This window comes from Ostrinia furnacalis, unplaced genomic scaffold, assembly GCF_004193835.3.
Source record: "Ostrinia furnacalis isolate ACB-3 unplaced genomic scaffold, ASM419383v2 OfSCF3546, whole genome shotgun sequence".
NCBI lineage: Eukaryota > Metazoa > Arthropoda > Insecta > Lepidoptera > Crambidae > Ostrinia > Ostrinia furnacalis.
The window spans coordinates 458,930-480,983 of record NW_021133785.1 but is presented as its reverse complement, the minus strand read 5'-3'; the positions used below and the strand labels follow the sequence as shown (position 1 = coordinate 480,983).

At 38.8% G+C, this 22,054-nt stretch overlaps 1 protein-coding gene across 13 annotated transcripts in view; it reads left to right on the top strand.

Annotated features, from left to right (window-relative positions):
* The window catches only part of rhea (Talin_middle and talin-RS domain-containing protein rhea), a 139,605-nt gene that overhangs the window by 23,660 nt on the left and 93,891 nt on the right, over window positions 1-22,054 (top strand). For 10 of the 13 annotated variants that reach the window (XM_028311764.1, XM_028311772.1, XM_028311769.1 and 7 more), the window contains exons 7-18: window positions 1,531-1,672; window positions 2,653-2,844; window positions 3,724-3,802; window positions 4,395-4,563; window positions 7,326-7,498; window positions 8,147-8,308; window positions 9,186-9,277; window positions 11,034-11,122; window positions 13,172-13,291; window positions 13,779-13,917; window positions 14,721-14,920; window positions 16,478-16,579. In XM_028311764.1, the coding sequence (XP_028167565.1) occupies window positions 1,531-1,672; window positions 2,653-2,844; window positions 3,724-3,802; window positions 4,395-4,563; window positions 7,326-7,498; window positions 8,147-8,308; window positions 9,186-9,277; window positions 11,034-11,122; window positions 13,172-13,291; window positions 13,779-13,917; window positions 14,721-14,920; window positions 16,478-16,579 (1,659 nt within the window). Of the gene's footprint in view, window positions 1-1,530; window positions 1,673-2,652; window positions 2,845-3,096; window positions 3,245-3,723; window positions 3,803-4,394; window positions 4,564-7,325; window positions 7,499-8,146; window positions 8,309-8,478; window positions 8,555-9,185; window positions 9,278-11,033; window positions 11,123-13,171; window positions 13,292-13,778; window positions 13,918-14,720; window positions 14,921-15,323; window positions 15,478-16,477; window positions 16,580-22,054 lie in introns of those variants that run through there. The other 3 variants (XM_028311771.1, XM_028311773.1, XM_028311775.1) reach the window with 3 other exon arrangements.

Below are 22,054 nucleotides of genomic sequence, written 5' to 3'. Positions count from 1 at the left end.
TATAAAATGTTCTGATACTTGCCTGTAGCGATTATCCAATCCTGTGGGTCTAGACAAAGTGCAAATTATAATCGCAAACCAGTCGAAAAGTGGTCGAAAAGCCCCTTTTTTGTATGGAGTTTTGACGGATTCGATTTTCGATTCGATCAAAAAGTGCGTTTTGTCTAGGGGGGCTGGTTTCTACTGAAAAACTACCTTGTTGCAAGATTTTAATAAAATAATAAAATCTTTATCTTCTCTTTCATAATCTATAAAAGTTCATTTGGTCTATTATGTATTATACTCATGTGCTAAGAATGAGGGTTTTCGCGATTGAAAAATCCGCGAGATGGCAATACGTAGACGCGAGGTCCAAATGCTGCATGATTGGCGGATTTTGACATACCTGTCAATGTCATGTCAAAAATAACCAATCATGCAGCATTTGGACCTCACGTCTACGTATTGCCATCTGGCGGATTTTTCAATCGCGAAAACCCTCATTGGCATAGATTATGAGAGACTGGCAACTATACTAGGTTGATATATGTATCTCTCACTTCAACTGGCATTGGATTCAACATCGGATTCTGACACTTTTACAGTTATGATACCATGAATATCAGTTTATGGTCCTAATTATTTTTATTTTATTTACGACCTTCGACCAGTTGGACACTTTAGATAGCTTCTTGTAATAGTGTCAATATCTTTTTAGCTTTTAACGCAAATCTAGTCTTCAAAGCAGTTTAATCGATTTATTTTATTTTCAAAATCGATATTTTATTGTCTATGATGGCCGCAAGTACATCACTATACATGGACTCCCAGCAATAAAGTACGGTAATGCCTCGTTCAGATTTTATCGGCAAAAATTATGGAACTTGATAGGTTTTAGACCATGCCACGCCCCAAAACGTCCGGAAGTTGTAATAGTATTATAGAATAAACGTTAAAAGACTTATTTATTTAATTTTTCAATGCTTAAGTGTCCATTAGAATGAAAGGGTGCTTAATGTATTAAAAAAATTAGAAAATAATTATGATGGGTTAATGTTTTTGGGCGGTTTTTAGGCGATTTCTGACAATGTCCTTTCGTGACCTTGTATTATATGTGAACATTTAACGACCACTCTCTGCAACATTGAAAAATGCTGAGTCGCTAAAGTGTCATTATACAGGGTGATTTTGTTATCAGTGTCCAAATTTTTAGGAGCGACTCCGAATCAGTAACTTATTGATTAACGTATTTTTTTTAAAATACATTCATTCTTATCCGCTGCACGCAGTTTCAAAATTGTCACACATGGATAATTTGCTTCGTTCATAGAAAAATACGTACACAGTTAACTACAAAGCTTAATAGACATAATGGTACGCGAAAATAAGTCGTATGGGCACCCGTGTATTACATTTTCAAAAATTTTTTTTCTCAATAATACCGTAAAAGGGGAGGTGCCAGGAGCCAATAAATAATACATGTTGACGTTTTTTGTATCTCACTCACTTCAACACTGCTCAAAGATCTTACCAGATCCGATCTTTCACCAGGTCCGCGAAGAACAGAAGGAGGAGCCGGATCCGTGCGAGAAGCCCAACTACGGCACCCTCACGCTTCGCAGGAAGCACCACGAGAAGGAACGAGACGCCAAAATGGAACAGCTCAGGAAGAAGCTGCGGACTGATGATGAAGGTGAGATATCATCATCATCATCATTTCAGCCATAGGACGTCCACTGCTGGACATAGGCCTCCCCCAATGCTTTCCACGTTGATCGATTGGTAGCGGCCTGCGTCCAGCGCCTCCCTGCTACCTTTACGATGTCGTCGGTCCACGCTGCGTTTTCCGGTACAGAACCTTGCTGCCCCATCGGCCGTCAGTTCTGCGTACTATGTGCCCTGTCCATTGCCACTTCAGCTTGCTAATCCGTCGCTATGTCCGGGCTATGTCAGCGACTTTGGTTCGTATACGGATTTCCTCATTTCTGATGAGGTGAGATATACATATTGTTTGAACTGTCATGGCCACTAACATTACAAGAGAAGCACAACTACACGCTCACGCTCTCAGCACCACGATAAGGAGCGAGACGCCAAGATGGAGCAGCTCAGGAAGAAGCTACGGACTGACGATGAATGTGAGGGAGAGACGCAAGATAATCGCGGACAGGTCATACTAAGAACCTCCTTTTAGTCGGTTAAAAAGATAATAATTGTTATAGTCCAGCAACCAAATTTGGTTGTTCTAATATTTGCAGACTTCTTAATGATGTTGGCCCACTGAATTATAATCCAAGTTGGGGATCTCGAGCGCCGAGTGCTGATCTTAATTTTCTTCAGGAAAGTACATGAAATTAGGTAGGTATGTGGCTGTGGGGTTCTCCTTGTCAGACGGGGAGGGGCTATCCACTAAAAACCTGAAGGTGTCGATGAGCCGTATGAAACGCAAACACGCGATAATTCCAATTCAAAATGTTTATTCATAGCAAAATACATATTTCATCATATCATTAACAGCATTTGCCTCAAGCATTCGTCCCAGTTCCCTTCTCAGCATTCAAGTGACACGCAAGCGCAAGATGCGCGCAAGTCTCTTTAGACGTCACCTGACACTCCTTCGTCGTTCTTGTATTAAATCTGTACCCATCTCAATAACAACTCCTTTATTCACAGTGAACTGGGTGGAACCAGCCAAGACGCTCCGCGAGCAAGGCATCGACGTCTCAGAGACGCTTCTCCTGCGCCGCAAGCTGTTCTTCTCAGACCGGAACGTGGATTCCCGCGACCCTGTCCAGCTTAACTTGCTGTACGTCCAAGCCAGAGATGCTGTGCTGGACGGGACGCATCCCGTCACGCAGGATAAAGGTACGTACCTACCCTCGCATATAAGCAAAAAGCTTTATATCTCATGTAGAATGCATGTGGTTATCACTAATTAGTAGGTTACGTAGATTCGCGAAGAAGACTTATGTGTCACGCAGGACAAGGGTTCGTATACAAAAAGACTGTCTTGTCTAGATCAAAAGTAGGTGAACAGTGTAAGAGCTCTATGACTCTTATAGGAAAAGGGTAGGTGTGCACAGCTATTCCAATTTTTTGGTCCTTCGAGCCGGATACAAAGTCACAGAGACGCTTCTCCTCCGCCGCAAGCTGTTCTTCTCAGACCGCAATGTGGATTCCCGCGACCCTGTCCAGCTTAACTTGCTGTACGTCCAAGCTAGAGATGCTGTGCTGGACGGGACGCATCCCGTCACGCAGGATAAAGGTATGTGTGCGCAGTTACGGAAGTTATTTAGTCCTTCAAGCCGGATAGAATTATTCAAGGATATTTTTTAGACCTAATTGACATCATGCAGGGAGGTGATAGACCTGTTACGTGCTTGCAGGGAATCTTAATAGAAAGTTCTACATCGCGGCTGAAAGCCATTCCTTTCTAGCTTTACTCTGTCTCTCTCTATTCTAAAGAATAATATAATAAAACATCTTTGTATCATATTTTCATCGTAAAAATTTCGACTTGTAGATAAAGTAAATACAAAATTTTTAAACTTATTCTAAAAGGTGATATTTTATTCGAATAAAAACTAGATGTCACAAAACAGGGCTAGATTAAAATCTCAAATAAAGTAAGACCTTAACAGAGCTACACATTGGGGTCGCCCAAGGCTCATCAATGAGCCCACTGTTATTCTTACTCAAGTCTCATCAGAACCACATAATAAACTTCTCTTCTTTTGTCTGCAGCATGCGAGTTCGCCGGCATCCAGTGTCAGATCCAATTCGGAGACCACAAGGAGGACAAACACACGCCCGGATTCTTGGAGTGAGTGTCTTAAACCTTTGCTTAACATCTCAATTATCTTACTTCCTACTAATATTATAAATTCGAAAGTTTGGATGTCTGGATGGATGTTTGTTACTCTTTCACGCAAAAACTACTGAACGGATTTTGATGAAACTATACAGTATTATTCTTTATAACGCAGAATAACATATAGGCTATAATTTATGACGATCTGTGACAAACTAAAGTTCACGCGGGTGAAGCCGCGGGTAAAAGCTAGTTTCTACCATAATGCCGATAAAATATGATTAAAAAAAGAACATTCTTTTCTGAGGCTGAGTTGCATCACCTTGACTTAAACCGTAAATATTAAAATTTGAACCGCTATTTTTGTATGGAGTTTGACAGACTTGACGTTTTTTATAGTTAAAGTAAGATGGTGTAACCCAGATCATTAGGTATTCACTGTAGAAGAACGACTCTGTTTAATTTGCCCAAATCAAATTGAGGAGATGGCCTATAGTCCACACTCTTTACTGGTCAGACAAGCTAAATCATAGTCTTAGCATCCTAATCATAAGGCCCAAAATCATTTGAAAAGTACACCAAACTAATTCCATCCTTTTTACAGCCTAAAAGAGTTCCTCCCGGCGTCGTACGTGAAAGTAAAAGGAATAGAGAAGAAAATCTTCAAGGAACATAAGAAACACGTCGGTCTCAGCGAGCTGGATGCTAAAGTTTTGTACACCAAGAGCGCTAGAGATCTGAAGACTTATGGAGTCGCTTTCTTCCTTGTCAAGGTCAGTTCTGTCGCTTGTTGTTACACTATAGCACCTATTATAGCTACATTAAAGGCTACATTGTTGTAGCAAGATAGTTGCGAAGATTCTGTACACCAAGAGTGCCTTAAGACTTTGGAGTCGCCTTCGTCCTTGTCACGGTCATTTCTGACACTTATAGTTCCACTATAGCACCTATTACAGCTACATTAAAGGCTACATTGTTGTAGCAAGATAGTTGCGAAGATTCTGTACACCAAGATTGCCTTAAGACTTTGGAGTCGCCTTCGTCCTTGTCACGGTCATTTCTGACACTTATAGTTCCACTATAGCACCTATTACAGCTACATTAAAGGCTACATTGCTGTGGCAAGATAGATGCGAAGGTTCTGTACACCAAGAGTGCCTAAAGAGAGTCGCCTTCTTCCTTGTCTAGGTCAGTTCTGCGAAGAAAAGATTGCCTGATTGCTTACTTAAAAAATCCATACACTACAGAGAAGTAATCGCCAAAATAACGATAAAATAACGGTACCGTTAGCCAATAAGCTGCTGTCATAGTGACATTGACGTAATGTCAATGTCACACTAGAAACGTCAGAATAGAGGAACGCGCTCCGCGCACTTGTGCTAAGTGATGAATTGTATTTAAATTGAGGCAATTTAATGTGCAGTATAAGTATCCAGTGTTTTATTTATGAGAATATATCTACCGGCCGATGCTGTCAGTAGGTACTTGTGTATTTCACCACTTATAACAAGCCAATTAATAAATTCAGTATTGTTGCCGGAAAGAATTCAGTGATTTATGGTGGATTCGACCAAACAGGAGTAAATGGAAGTAATCTCAGAATAAATTGTCAGTTTTGACCATGGACCTATAAAAAAAGGCGGACGGAACTCGCGCTACAACAAAACTGTGACGCAAAATTTTGGCGTTTGTCTATTGTGTGAGTGAATTTAGGGATGCCATGTTAGCCAAAACATTTTACCCATTTATTTTAAGAAAAACATAGATCGGCAGATGNCCACATTTTTGGGAAGGATAAAATTTGCCTATGAAAATATTTCCCATTAAAACACAATTATTATGATAAATTATTTTATTTCAATAGTATGCGTAATAAATAACTAAAAAGTCCTAAAATTATTATTAATTTCCCATATTTCGGGTAATTTTCCCACGTAAATAACTGAGAACACTGGTCTTTTCGAGTGAATGACGTTTGATTTCAATTAATTTCAATATTTTAATGTCGGGAAATAAGTGATTGGATTATTATTTTGCCTGTGAAATGTGATTCCTTAATTTTTGTTTGTTCGAACAGAACGGTTTTTACACAATTTCATCACACAAGACATGTCGTATTCGTGTTGTTTTTTCACCGCCTAAATGTGTCAACTGTGTGAAGTTTGCACTCGAAGTGGTGCGTCAGGGTGTGAATGTGTGCGTGCCGGCCTGTACGTACAGGCAAGCTGGTGTATCCTAATGTCACAGTATTTTGTTGATGAGAATCCGTCCGACTTTTTTTATAGGTCCATGGTTTTGACATATTTCCCATACTGAAGCTGTCAATGTGCCAGTTATACCACAGGTTATACCATCTGTTATTCTCAGATAAAAGTTTGGTCAATTCGGGCCTTAAATAAATGAACATGAATAAAATTATGACCAACAAAAATGAACAAGTAAACTCGCAACTTTAAACTACTACCGTAGTGCTTATTATTATTATTCTATGCTAGTACTTATATACTAACAATACGTCAGAAACGTGTAATCTAAGGGTGGGTTGCACCATCTTACTTTAACTTTGACAAACGTCAAAAATCTGTCAAACTTCATACAAAAAGCACCGGTTATCGTCATAGTTACTGTTAAAGTTAGGTGGTGCAACTCGGCCTAAGATTTCTATAGCCTGACCAGGAACATAAAAACCCTCGCCATGTTGCGGAAAACTAATGGTACTAATTTCTTTTAATGGCAACAGTAACTGAAAACTTCATTGACATGTCACCTTGCATGTCAGTCTATTGCTGTCAAAGTATAAACAAACTTTATTTTAAATGTGCGCAATTGATTTTGTGAATTAAATTGCTAAAATCTTTTTATAATCGTGAAAGAAAAGTGGTTCACAATGTGTTTAAGTATTTGTCGAAGAGAAATACTAAGGGTTCGGACAATATTTTCATTGAATAATTTTTCCGACAAGGGTGTCAAATTGACGGACATGTTTATCGTATAGTACAGTCCACTATGAAAATTAGCTGTGGTTTGTTTCAACTACCTATTTTAAAGTTTTTTGTCACTTTCTAAGTGTTGAATTTTATGGAATTGGGAAAGAAGTACCGAGTTTGAAGCGTTCATGAGCAGACATTGCAGTTGAATATTCAAGTTCTGAATTTGATTATTGATGAATAATAAAATAAATCCTACTAGCTCGATTGATGTTTTCCTTTAATTTATTTAAACCAGGTTACCTATAATAATATTTTTTCGTTAATTCATGAAAATATCAAATTAGCCCGTAATCCTGAATCCTGATACATCAAGTTAGCCTATTAATTTAACACAGGTACGACTGTACTCAGTGTTGCACTATCAAATTAATGCAATTGACGCGCCTCTATGCCAGGGTTTTTATGTTCCTGGTCAGGCTATAGCTAGGAAGATACCGAACCGAACGAATAAAATCTGGTTTCAGTTAAGGAATAAGTACTAAGGTTTGCGATTTCAAGACAGTTCTTCCCAACTTATCCTTACCCAAATAAACATCTGTCCACAGGAGAAAATGAAAGGCAAGAACAAACTGGTGCCGCGTCTCCTCGGAGTCACGAAAGACTCTGTTCTTCGTTTGGATGAGAAAACCAAGGAGATTCTGCAGACCTGGCCTCTTACCACCGTGCGTCGCTGGTGCGCCAGTCCTAACACATTCACGCTGGACTTTGGAGACTACAGGTAAGGCTCACTGCTGTACAAAGGCCTAAACTGATTAAACACATTTATTTTTGCAAATAGGCTTTTAAAAAGCAATTTAAAGCCTTTCTCAATCACTACATAGTATAAAACAAAGTCGCTTTCCGCTGTCTGTCCCTATGTAAGCTTAGATCTTTAGAACTACGCAACAGATATTGATTCGGTATTTTTTAATTGTTGAGTGATTCAAGAGGATGATTCGCTAATAATACATAAGTTCTTGTGCTGCTCACACCCAGGCACTTTCAGTGTACAGGGAATCATATAGCTGAGAACATAATATCAATCAAAGGCAGTCCACTTCCTTGAGGTATTTAATCAATTAAAATCATTGAAAACGTTACAAAGTACCTACTACCCCTGTTTTTCATTTAGCCAATGCCAGCAGCCATATCCTTTAGGTTCGATCCGTCAAGAAGGTAGCAGCATGTAACTCGACCGCGTCCGTAATAAATTGTGGCTGATGCCAAATATCGACTAAATCCAATGAGAGTTTCCGTATTAGTCTCACAGTTAGCGTCACTGGCAAGTGATAATTCCTTTGACAGTGATGCAAACTTGATGATTGCAAATGACATATTTCTTCTGCTCATTCTGTTAGCAAAATCTAATATTATTTTCATATTCCAGCGACCAATACTACTCAGTGCAGACAACCGAAGCGGAGCAGATCCTGCAAGTGATCGCAGGCTACATCGACATCATCGTGCGCAAGCAGCGCGCCAAGGACCACCTCGGGATCGACGCCGATGAAGGCTCTGCCATGCTGGAAGACTCCGTGCAGCCTTCCAAGTGAGTAAACCTTGTACCCACTGCCCTGAATTCTACAAGTAACCAGTACACACTGCCCTATACCTTGTACAAACTGCCCTGTACCTTGTAACCACTGCCCTGTACTTTGTACACACTGACCTGTACCTTGTACAGACCGTCATGTACCTTGTACCCACTACCTTGCAAGGAGCGTGCCAAGGACCACCTCGGCATAGACGCCGATGAAGGCTCCGCCATGCTGGAAGACTCCGTGCAGCCTTCCAAGTGAGTACACAGTATACACTGCCCTGTACCTTGTAAAAACTGTTCTGTACCTTGTACCCGCTGCCCTGTACCTTGTACCCACTGTCCTATACCTTGTACAAACTGCCCTATACCTTGTACAAACTGCCCTGTACCTTGTACACACTGTTCTATTACTTGTACCTACTTCCATGTTTCTTGTACCTGTTGGAGTTTGAAGCGTAAGAAGGAAAAGACCACGAAGATTACCACGGATTTATTTTAGAACATACAGCACACAGAGACTACATGAGATCGAGTGATTAATCCAGAAGTCTGGAAACCTTACATTGATAGCGGAGTGCCAAATTCAAATATTCAAATATGCTTGCGTTTAACCAAAAAGTTTCTAACTTTCCAACAGTACCCACTTCCATGTTCCTTGTACCCACTGCCATGTACCTTGTACCCATTGCCTTGTACCTTGTAACCACTGCCCTGTACTCTACTAGTGACCTGTTCTACTCGAGGGTGATGGCGATGAGTACTCTGGAGGACTCTGTGCAGCCTACTGCTCTGAAACTTGTACCCACTGCCCTGTTCCTTGTACCCACTACTTTATATCTTGTACCCACTGCCCTGTACTTTTTAAAAATATCTTATTTGTCCACAGAGCCAACATCATCCAGCACGACACGTTTGTCTCTGGCAAAGTCAACACGGAATCCGTGGCCAAACCTGCTGTGCACCGGCCTGGCGCTGAAGGTATGTCATAACAATACATCTTTTGTTCTTGTTAAATAAAAACAAAAATAGAATAAACAAAAAAAACACTTGAAACAAAAATAGCCACGATAGCCGAACGGTGAAGGGGTCGGACTTACCGACTCGTGATCCGGGGAAGCGGGTTCGGTCCCCGCCGCCGCTCGACTATTGTGGTGAGCTCACTAATACAAGCATATTTAGCTTAGTACGAGGGGCTAACGGGAGTATTAGTAATTTGTGTAGTAACAAATTACTAATAATCTTTTTTAACAAAAGCCGATTTTTCAACTGTTAGGCTTCTTGTACACGCTAAGAAATTTCACAGTGTCTGCCGCAGACAAGACAAGAAGTTCATCGGGCCTATAGTCTGGTCGCCGAACACGTAGAATTTCGTCCAATGACCCCAAGCTACTCATCCTTATCGCTCGCGCGTAATTTATTGCTGTCGCGACTGTGCGATGAGTGGCCGAAGTGAGTGTGCGAGCGCAACGGCAACCTAATTACGCGCGAGCGATAAGGATGGGTAGCTTGGGGTCATTGGACAAAATTCTACGTGCTCGGAGACCGGGCTTTAGCTACGAAAATTTGTCGCACAGTGCGCGTCCGCCGCGTGTCGTATCTAGCGCAGACAAAAATTATTTCTTGGTCAGCGCCAGAGCAATGTACTATCGGCAACAGTGTTAACTGCCCATTGCCAGTCATGTCGTCTCGTTCTATCGCAAAGAATCACCATTTGATGAGAGCGAGAGCAAAAACGGAAATGGATAGTTAAGTGTGGCCGTGTGTACACGGTTCGTGTGTAGTAACGACGAATTCTTGCGTAGGTCCCGGCGACTTTTCTTAGCGTGTACAAGCGGCCTTAGATGTATCATACAGAAAGTGATGCCAAAATATCGATTTCACCTCATAAATGTTGAAAAATCGACTGATTTTGTAATTACTTCTATTGTAAATATGATACGAGATTTAAATGATCACTATATTAAGTTGCACTTTTGCTGCTTCCAAGTTTATTTGCAATGTGAGTTGGCGGCTGCAGATCTCGAAAATTTTATCCATACAACCCAGATCCATGCAATATTTCTACATAACGTTTAAAATAACTTATAAGTTATATTTACGATAATTTCTTGGTTTAGTGTTGGCGACATAATAGAGTTCACTTCACTCACAGCATAATATCTCAACTTGATACAACTATAAAAATTCATCTTCAAACTGACAAATCCTTTGCTGTGATTGTGTCCAGTTAGGTTAAAACATAGTAATCTTGTGTATTAACGAGATAATTTAGTATAGATGACCCACGCTGAACTGTCCCACCAAACTCAATGACAGGGGGGCGCTACCATCGTTCAACTATATGGTTTCCAACATGGCAAAAATCGGAACCAGCGATCCGGTATTGACGGTGGCGCCCCACTGTCAATGTCATGCATAGGACAGTTCAGTATTTTGGAACTATATTTCGGATGCCATGTCAAGTTCTTGACCTGTCAATTCCATTTTTTTAATTTAATGTCGCAAAATTCAAATTCAAATAGTTATTTAGTAGGTACACAGGCCCTTGGTAGGGCACTTATACACGTCCTAAATATAGCTTGCCCTACCACCACTTCGGGACAACATGTGGGCTTGCTATGTGCTGAAAAGAAGTGGCGGAAGAAACTCAGTCACCATTGTCACAGTCGTAACCAGTAAATCCCCGTAAACCGAGATCTGTCAGCCCCCAACTCACCAGCTTGCCCCCACCCAGGCGCGAAGTCTTTCGCCGTCGGACACATGACGGGCGCACAGCAGACCACGGTGTCCGGACAAGTCATCACGGGACACACGCCGCCCGCGGTTCGTATACCATAGTTTTGGAACGTAACCTAATCTAACCTAACCCTGTGATGTCCGAGTGGTATTACTAACATTGTATCCATGTTCGTCTAACTTTGAATTAACATTATCTGATTCAATAACTCTTTTATACTGCGAACAGCTAGGGACTGTAATAGGTTAGATGACAAAATTTCAATTATTTGTCCGTCAGACAGATAATTAGAAAATATTAGACTCATATTTTTTATTTTCTTTCTTAATTAAATAATAACAGTGCTACATCGAGTTGAAATGGTGCGATACGTCACGCTTGAGTAGAATTTTTACTCAAAACTGACGTCACGCGACATTTCAACTCAATATAATACTGTAATTATTCGATTATGGAAAAAATAAAAAAGTATTAGTCTAATATTTTCTGATTATCTGTCTGACGGGCTAAATAGAATTTCGATTTCATTACCAAGTCATCATCCCTATTCGTCGCCTGCTGCTGTCTTTCCCGGACATTATAATCCGGGCCTTATCAAGGCGAGAGTGAGCACTTACAGGGCAGATATGTACTATCCTAGACTGTATCTCACTTAACATCAGATGCGATTTACAGTCAAATAACTACCTTGTTCTGCATTAAAAATATTTTACCTAAGTATGTGTTTAATCGTTGTCAGTCACTGGCAATTTCGATTTTACTCTAACCCCTTTTATTTTTATTTCACTAATTGACCGACTATACACAATTTGGTGGTGGAAATCTTATTCCTTTGTTATTTTCGATTCTATAGTATTTTGATCTTTCATGCACACATCAATCTTCTGACAAAGTTCAAACGGGCAGAAATATTTCTGTTGCTGTCGATTTCATTATACCTTCCAAGTCAGCTATAGATGTTATAATGCACTGAATTATTAACCGTAGATAAAAACAAATACGGAAAAAGATATGCATGAGCAATACCTATAACTAATTTCGTCATTGCATGTATTTTACATTTATATTGCTACGTAACGTGCAAGGGGCGTGGTCTGACGTGTGTATTTGTATAAGACAAGCTCATTCTAAAGCCTGGTCCGTGAGCACGTAGAATCCCGTCCAATGACCCCAAGCTGCCCATCCTTGTCGCTTGCACGTAATTATGTTGCTGTCGCGCTCGCACACGCACTGCGGGCGCCAGGCTTTAGATAATGTGTCTTAAAAGTCATAAAAATCACACTTATGCACGTCACGAGCAGTATGATCGTAAAAAACTTAACCTGCTTATGAATCTACATGTTATCATTTTGTTATTTAGTTGCATGCTTTTTCTTAGTATATTAGCACGAATGTTATTATAAACAATATTTACTAAACTATAACAAAAAACTAACCTGCAACGTTGTTTGTTCCACGCCTACTTTGGATCGCGAACAGTCGTCGAAATGGGCTGTGTAGGTACATAATGATTTTAATATGTATTCTATTATATTATATGTTTTTTATTTTACATAGATTAGTACAGAAATTGCACGTATTTAGTTATAATCTTGTAAAAGATTTTTAAATAGATAACTTTCTAGCAAAAATATTGTTGCCTAATTCTAAAGCATTTTCTAAAGTCAAATTATTGATACTAAACATAGATAATAAACAAAATACATAATACTAGACTTTGCAATTAACTAATTTTACAATGATGTATTCTACTACTAAATCTAAGACTAGGTACTAAAGTCTTACTATCATATCATCCTAGGTACCATTTTTTCAGCCAAATGACGTCCACTGCTGGACGAAGGCCTCCCCCAATGATTTCCATAACGGCAGGTCTGGCCCGCGTTCAGATACTTTCCGCGACCTTCACCAGATCGTCGGTCCACTTAGTGGAGGGCCTACCCACACTACGTCTTCATTTCATCGTTGTCTTTCTATATCACGTCATATCCAACTGCATGCAGGAAGATTTAATGAAGGTTACTGACAACGCCACTCTTGTGGCGGAGTTTTGAGCTGACACTGTGTAGGTTTGTTGTCGACACGACAAGAAGAAAATATCCAAGTAAATTAAAGTATCAATTAACAACTTGCAGGCCGCACAAGTACAGCAGACGAAGGTGACCACGGTCATGACAGAACCACAGAGGGCTCTGCTATCCACCATCACTTCGGGACGCGAGGTCATCGAGCGCGCTGAGAGCAGGCTCACCAGGGTATGTCAATTTATAGACTTTAAAATTCCTGAGCTTTCCTATTTATTTATTTGCACATTATACATATTTAACCACATAAAAATGCATACTTTTCCATTTTTGGGGTACCTACATCTGTAACCCACGCGTAACATTATGTTAATAAAAGGGCGTAGGATGAAACTTAACTAGTGTGAAATAAGTACAAATTATTGTATCACACAAACACAACTACGTTTCATCCCTGGAGTATGGAAAGATCAAATCATTCACGAGCCGTTTCAAAATAATAGCATAACATAAAGTGTTAATACTGCTCTGTAATAAGGTGAAAATGCCCCAACAGTTGCCGATTTAAAGGTCACTAGTTCGCTCCGCGTCGTCTGCTGGGCTATTGTGGTGAACCTATTCCTAACACAAGCACTATGGTGTCTCAGAGACCCGAGACGGGCCCAAAGTGGTCAATTAAAGTATACCTCAGTGTTAACAACGCCATATTTGCCCACAGGCCAACATCCCAGAGTTGGGCGGAGATGCAGCCTCCATCAAGTGGAAGCAGGTCACCATGGACAGCAGCAAGCAGGCCGTGACGTCACACATCGCCGCCATGAACGCGGCCACCGCGCAGGTCGTCACACTCACCTCAGGTACGAGTCACCCCATATACGGTACTCGTCACACTCACATACGGTACTCGTCACACTCATATACGGTACTCGTCACACTCACATACGGTACTCGTCACACTCACATACGGTACTCGTCACACTCACATACGGTACTCGTCACACTCACATACGGTACTCGTCACACTCACATACGGTACTCGTCACACTCACATACGGTACTCGTCACACTCACATATGGTACTCGTCACACTCACATACGGTACTCGTCACACTCATATACTGTACTCGTCACACTCTTATACCGTACTCGTTACACTCGTCAAGCTCACCTTAGGTATTCGTCACATTCGTCACGCTTATCTCAGGTACTCGTCACACTCGACACGCTCTCCTCTGGTAGGTACTTGTTACAGCTGCAGTGGAAGCCGCTATAAACTTGTCCTAAATTTTCCACGGGTGACATATGACGTAACAGCATACAAGTCTGAAGTCTCGCTGGCATTTGACGTCACAAAAACACCTTCCCATGCCTGTAGGAAACTACATTTTGAATAATATAATATATCTACTACGAGAGAAAACCATAATATGTATTATGTAATGTGATCCCGGCTCCTTGGATCATTACACATGACCATTTATTGATTCACCCTTTATTGATTCCCATTCATTAATACTATAGTACAAATAGTATCAATAGTAATCCTATTGTAATTAACTAATATTATTTCGTCACTCATTTTATTCATAATTTCAATTTTATATTACCGGTGAATAAAGAAAAAAATCGCCATTATTCAGCATCACCTCTTTCTCCCCAGGTCCAACCGAAGAAGTAGACCACACAGCAGTAGGTGCAGCCATCACTACCATCACCACCAATCTTCCCGAGATGACCAAAGGCGTGCAGATGATCGCGGCGCTGATGGAAGACGATGGAGACAGACTGCTGGATGCTACCAGGAAGCTGTGTGTGGCTTTCTCGGATCTGCTGACGGCTGCTGAGCCGGAGACTAAGGAGGTAAGGTTCCTTGATATCATCAACAGGATATGTGATAAGAACACCTGCTTCAGACCCAGAGGTCTCCAGTTCGATTGACAGTGGGGACAAATTTCTCTGTTTGTATGATGCGGCGCTGATGGAAGATAGTGATCGCCTTCTGGATGACTCTCTTCTTTGACCTTTGACTTGCTGACGGCGGCTGAGCCGGAGGCTAAGGTCTAATGGTAAGACTACTTGCTTCAGACCCAGACGTCCCGGGTCGATTCCCAGTGGGGACAGATTTTTGTGTGTGTATGATGCAGCGCTGATGTAAGATGGCGACCGACTTCTAGATGACGCTCTTCTCATCTTCTTCTTTGACCTTTGACTTGCTGATTGCGACTGAGCCAGAGATTAAGGAGGTGAGGTTCCTTTACATCATCATCATCACCACCAACCTTCCTGAGATGACCAAAGGCGTGCAGATGATCGCGGCGCTGATGGAAGACGATGGAGACAGACTCCTGGACGCTACCAGGAAGCTGTGTGTGGCTTTCTCAGATCTGCTGACGGCGGCTGAACCAGAAACTAAAGAGGTGAGGTTTATCATCATCATCATCATCACCAACCTTCTAGAGATGATGAAAGGATTGCAGATGATGGTGCTAGACTGCTGGACGCTACTAGGAAGCTGTGACGTTTATTTATATCATCATCAGGGCCTCTGCGGTCTAATGGTAAGACCAACTAACTAAGGTGATTGGTGACAGACTGCTGGTAAGTGGCTAGTGATAAGACTACTTGCTTCAGACCCAGAGGTCTCGAGTTCGATTGACAGTGGCGACAGATTTTTCTGTGGTGTATGATGCGGCGCTGATGGATGATCTGCTGACGGCTGCTGAACCGGAGACGAAAGAAGTAAGTGATAGAGACAGCTGGTAACCAAACCCTGAACTTTGGGTCACTGGCCTGGGTTACAGGTGTTCCTCAAAGTCGCTGAGAGTTGTTAGAAACTATTATTCTTGCGACGTTTAGGTTAACGCAATTTTAGTGACAGCTAAAAAGATAAGCGGGGTTACTCCAAAAAACGTTATCCGAAGTTTCGAATGTAGCCATCCCTCTCACGCAAAGAGAGATGCCAGCTTCACTGACGGTGACAGATAGACTCGAAACTATGTAAGCAGCGTTTCGGAGTAGCTCTACAGGTTCTAACTACTCTACGATACGATTTTTTAACTGATGGTGCCTTCTAGTAACTTCACATATGCACCAACTACGTAACATTTCAAAATTACAAAGTGCCAGTTTTTTGAACCGCTGTCAAATTAACCCATTGTCTTTAATGAGAAGTGGTAAAATAACTCCAAAATGCGATTGAAACAATAGTTACTTGACTTAAGGTCCTATGTCCCCTAGATGGGGCAGACCCTAGGTGGGTCCACAACAGTCCTCCATTTCGTTTGGTCTTGAGCTTCGCGCTTGATCTCGCTCCAATAAATAGTTAACTTGAATTTTAATAATAAACTCTTTCTTTTTCAAGAACTCTTGTAAAGAGGTACGCTCGCACATACTAAAACTGTCCATCCATCTTTCCAGCCGCGCCAGAACCTTCTCAACGCAGCTTCCCGCGTCGGCGAAGCCTCCACATCCGTCCTGCACACCATCGGCGAAGAGACCGAAGAAGACAAGGAGACCCAGGTAACCGACGACCGCCGCGCCGGCAAGAAATCCTTCCTTTACAGAAAACTAAACTACTGCTACGACAACTTCTACAAAGCATTCTTTAAAGGAGACGACTATGACACCGACTTTGACAGCAAGAAGTATGAAGACGATGGCATATATGAGGACGTCGATACCAGTCATAACTGGGGCATGCTAGATGTGATACAGGAGGAGTCTGATAGCGACTATTATAGGAGCTTAGATTATTGCAACGCGATGTTTAGGAAAAATAAACCGGTGGTAGAAGATAGCACTAAAAATGGCGATTATGAAGCTATTCTGATGAATTGCGAGAACTATTTGGACAGTAAAAATGTTAAGGATAACGGTGTAGGTGTAGACAGTAAAATTGATAATACAGATCATAAAAGCGACTACGAATATATCAAAATTAATAAAAACCTCGACACAAATGACCAACCGAAACTGTACCCAAAGAGTACAATCACAGACAAAATATACAACTTCAAAAAAGACTTCTCGAATCACGATTACGTTAACGTCAACTTCCACGACTACGAAAACGTCAATTTGGATAGAAAAACTAAAAACGATATCCTCCGCGAGCGATTCTTTTTAGGCGTTAACGACAAAAATGACATTAACGATCGCTTCAATCGTAGTAATGACAAAAAGATCGAGTGTCACAGCATCCGGAATGACGTCACTAAAACCGGGCCGGACGTCAAAGTGTCCGGATCGCTTAACATGAAGTTACTTAACTTGGACAAATATAACCGGGTTTTAACAACCACTGAGACGTTCGTAGAAAAGGCCGAAGCCAGTTTCACTAGGAATCAACTCAGCAAAAATAATAAAGATTTCGAATCGTTCATCAAACGTAGCGAAAAGTACTATACAACGGAGTCCCGTGATAGAAAAACTACAGTCGAACTAAATAACACGAAAGACACCCCTAAGGGTAAAACTGAGATCCGTATTTTCTATAATCCGACATTCAAAACCACTGGCGATAGATACATACGAGGTTTTTGTGAGTTTTGTAAACGCAGATGCCCCAGATCTGAGCAAAAGTGCTGCCCCAAATGCATTTGTTTGGAATTAGAATTCAAACAGATATGGAGAGAGAATTGGCTAAACATACTGCTGTTTATAGCGATGATTGTTGTCATGCTATCGTTGCTAGTGCAGTGTTTCATGCCCAAAGATGTGTGCGATGGGGTGACTGGTAACGGGACGGATGAAAAGTGTTTTGAGATGATTTGATGATGATGCGAAAGGATATGAACGTAGGCTTGATCTCTGAATCATACATGTTACTATTTATTAACAGAACTTGCTGTTTTCTTAATTTTGAATGGCACCATTAATATTCTTAGGGCTAGGGGAAGCGGGAATCAGGGGGAGGGTAGCTTAAAATACGATCTATTTATTTATTTTTCATGATATTTTCCTACAATTATTGATTTAAAGCGTGTCACTTATAACAATTTACTTATACTTTACAATATGAACTAGAAATAAAGCAAACGTCCTAAGGACGTAGAGTTAGAACCAGGGACGCTATATCAATTATCTGGAGTCCTATGTACAGTTAGCGTCAATTAGTTCGTGACACCCAAAGTAGCCAAAAAGTTCGCAACACGTCTTTGTTACAATGGAAATAAGGTTGTGTTGACAAGTTTTTGACCACTTTGGGTGTCTCGAAGTATTTGACGCTGACTTTATACTCATCTAGACTTATGTTTCTATCGGTGCTTGTATACTTCACTAAGGTATTGACTATACAGGGTGACAGGTAAAGCGATACATTCCTTGAAAGAGGTTAAAGTAGAGCTTATTTGCAGTCATTTAAGTCATATGACACCATGTCCGAAACTTGTTCATTTCCAAGTTATTCAAGATTTAAGTATTTTTAAAAAAATCTCCAGTTTTTATGTTAAAATGTACCCTTGTAATGAAGAATACGAAATAATGTTAACTTTTTTGTTGTATTCGTATAGCTAAATAACAAGATTGACATTTTAAATTAAACTTTGCAAGAAAGAATCGTCATTACTCAAGTAAAAGCTAAAAAACCATGTATTATTTTGCAAAAAAAAATTGTTTTAGGTAATTAAACGAAGAATTTCCAAGAAACAATGTATGGAATGTTGTGTACAAATTACAGAATTTAGTTCCTTGATTCATTAGCTATTCAAAAAGGTACAGGTGTTTAACAAACACTACATAATTATTTTTTTATTTGAATTTAAACGTCTAGTAAGATACTTTCATAAAAAAATTAATAATTAAAAAAATCACTCTAACAACTAATCTTGGGTCTCAAAAAATGAAAAACTTAGAATTTTAATAATAATTGTATCACCTAATTTTATTTAGGTACATTATTTTAAGTCCTGCTCAAACTGTGAGCCCCGTCTTCTAATACAAGCTCGTAGTCTGTTTCTCACTTCTGTTTTTGTGACTCTTGTTGTCAAACTTTGCTGAATATCTTGAGCTGCCCTCTGAATGCGCTCACGAAGCTTTCACACACACAGCACACTTTCGGCTCAGTGTACGCCAATGGATGGATCAACAATATCCACTTCGTTGGATTGGGCGCGGTGGACCCATTCCTTGGCCAGCCAGAAGTCCGGATCTGACCCCTTGCGATTTTTATTTATGGGGTCACATGAAGTATCTCTTGTATGTAACCCCCGTAAACAACGAGCAAGAGCTTCGTGAGCGCATTCAGAGGGCAGCTCAAGATATTCAGCAGTTTGACAACAAGAGTCACAAAAACAAAAGTGAGAAACAGACTACGAGCTTGTATTAGAAGACGGGGCTCACAGTTTGAGCAGGACTTAAAATAATGTACCTAGATAAAATTAGGTGATACAATTATTATTAAAATACTAAGTTTTTCATTTATTTAGACCCAAGAACAGTTGTTAGTGTGACTTTTTTATTTATTTATTTTATTATGAAAGTATCTCACTAGACGTTTAAATTCAAATAAAAAAATAATTAAGTAGTGTTTGTTAAACACCTGTACCTTTTTGAATAGCTAATGAATCAAGGAACTAAATTCTGTAATTTGTACACAACATTCCATACATTGTTTCTTGGAAATTCTTCGTTTAATTACCTAAAACAATTTTATTTTGCAAAATAATACATGGTTTTTTAGCTTTTACTTGAGTAATGACGATTCTTTCTTGCAAATTTTAATTTAAAATGTCAATCTTGTTATTTAGCTATACGAATACAACAAAAAAGTTAACATTATTTCGTATTCTTCATTACAAGGGTACATTTTAACATAAAAACTGGAGATTTTTTTAAAAATACTTAAATCTTGAATAACTTGGAAATGAACAAGTTTCGGACATGGTGTCATATGACTTAAATGACTGGAAATAAGCTCTACTTTAACCCCTTTCAAGGAATGTATCGCTTTACCTGTCACCCTGTAGATCTGAATACTAAACTACCTATTCCACCTATACAATTACCTTTATTATTTTTTCTATTGTTATTTTTGAATTTATTTTTATATTATTCGCATGACAGCTATTTTTTTGTTTTGTCTTATTTAGTTAAGTACTTTTTATTGTATTTTCATATTTTTTAATTGTTTTCTTTCATTTTGACCTTCAATGAAGACCACAGAGATGCGTCAGACCTAATCTCAATTAATTTTATCATTTAATTTTTATTATTTTATTCTAAATGCTTTTCTTAATAAAGACGAATTTAAGTGGCGCATCTCGGTTGTCAGTCTTTTGTATAAAGACAAAACTGTAAAATAAAAAGACTGCAAAATGACAATATTTATTTATTAGTTAGTGAGAATACTGGGCGACTAGCATTTTGGACTTAGTTATTATACATAGAGAAAAACTTATTTCTTTTATTTTTTCTCTTGAACCTTGTTTCGTAAAGTCATGAAATCGGCATTTTAGAAAAGCGAAACAAAATAAAATCATATACATACTTTAAAATACATCTTTAGCAAAAACATTGTTATATTCAGACGTTGTTTTTTATAAAAAAAACCACCTGTACTTATTATTATTTTTATTATTATTGGCAGCTCATATAACTCTAGTCGTGTATGTTCATAGTCATTTTGGAACTATTAATTAAATATCGCTCATCGCCCAGTATTAGACCTTGGACATGACAACGTGAAATTGTGAACTCCGTCAGTTTATAATATGCCGCGTGAGATTGTCAACTGACAGTGGGTTAAGTTAGATTGTAATCTAACTACGTCAGATTATAAACTGACGGAATTCACAATTTTACAGTGCCACAAGGTACAAGGTGTCCAAGGTTTTATGTTTTATTTTCGTTGTTTACTTAATTTGTTTATACATTTGTTAACATCGTGGTAAGGCTTCACTAATCTAGTCTTTTAATTTTATTTTAAGGTTTTACGCCTATGTATAAAGCGGCTGTTGACCAAAATTTTAAATTAACAAAATTATTTTTAATTATTAAAAAAAAATTGTAACATGTTACATTGCAAAAGTTTTATAACATGTTAAAACACTTCCAGAAAACAATATTTGGCATTTATATGGGGGAGTGAAGTTTTTTGAGTTCCAAAAAAGTATATATTTCAGTATTTATTTAGTATTGGAGAAAAAGTTATATCAGTATTATAATTTGGTATCAAAAATCAACAGCAACATTATTTTTAATTTTGGTTTTGGTTATTTTTTAAATATTAATAGTAACAGATGTACATATCCAACTACTAATAATATTAAATTGTTAATATTATTAATTTTAACGCTGTGAAATAATAGTACAAAATGAATGTTATTTTTGCCATTTTATTTTTAAAGTACAGTCAATCACATGTGCCATTATTTAAAAAACATTCTAGTTTTTTTTTTCTTAAAGTCTATTCAAATAAATGTTTAAAAGTTTATTTTAATTTGGTAAACGTATTTAGAAAATATTAATTATTGTGAATGACTGTTTACTTAATTTATTTGTCCATTGAGATTTGGTGATATCTTTTAAAAATGCCATTAACAATTAATAAGTTTAATTTTTATAATCTCGGTGGACATACATTTATTTTATTTACAGACATTTTTATGAATAAAAAAATACGTACACTCACAAAAAAAACTAGAAACTAAAACTACTAATTTGTAAAAAAAAAACTACTATAAATTAATAAAGTTGCAGATCCAAAGAGTAGTTTTTATGTTTGAAAGCGAGTGTAAGTGTTTGCCACAAGATATATTTTGTTACTCTTATTTGACATTGTACTTATCATTTTTAAGTTAGTTTTAGTTCAACAAGGTTCAAATGAGACGTTAATTTAAAAAGTTAAGTATTTATCACTCACTATAAAAAACAGGCTGACTTTTCAATCCTCGGATAACTTTTAATTTAACTGACTATAAAATTCATAATCAAAATAAGAAGAAGACTATAAAATTTATATTTTGCCAGAATTATGTGTCATATAGAAACTGTCAG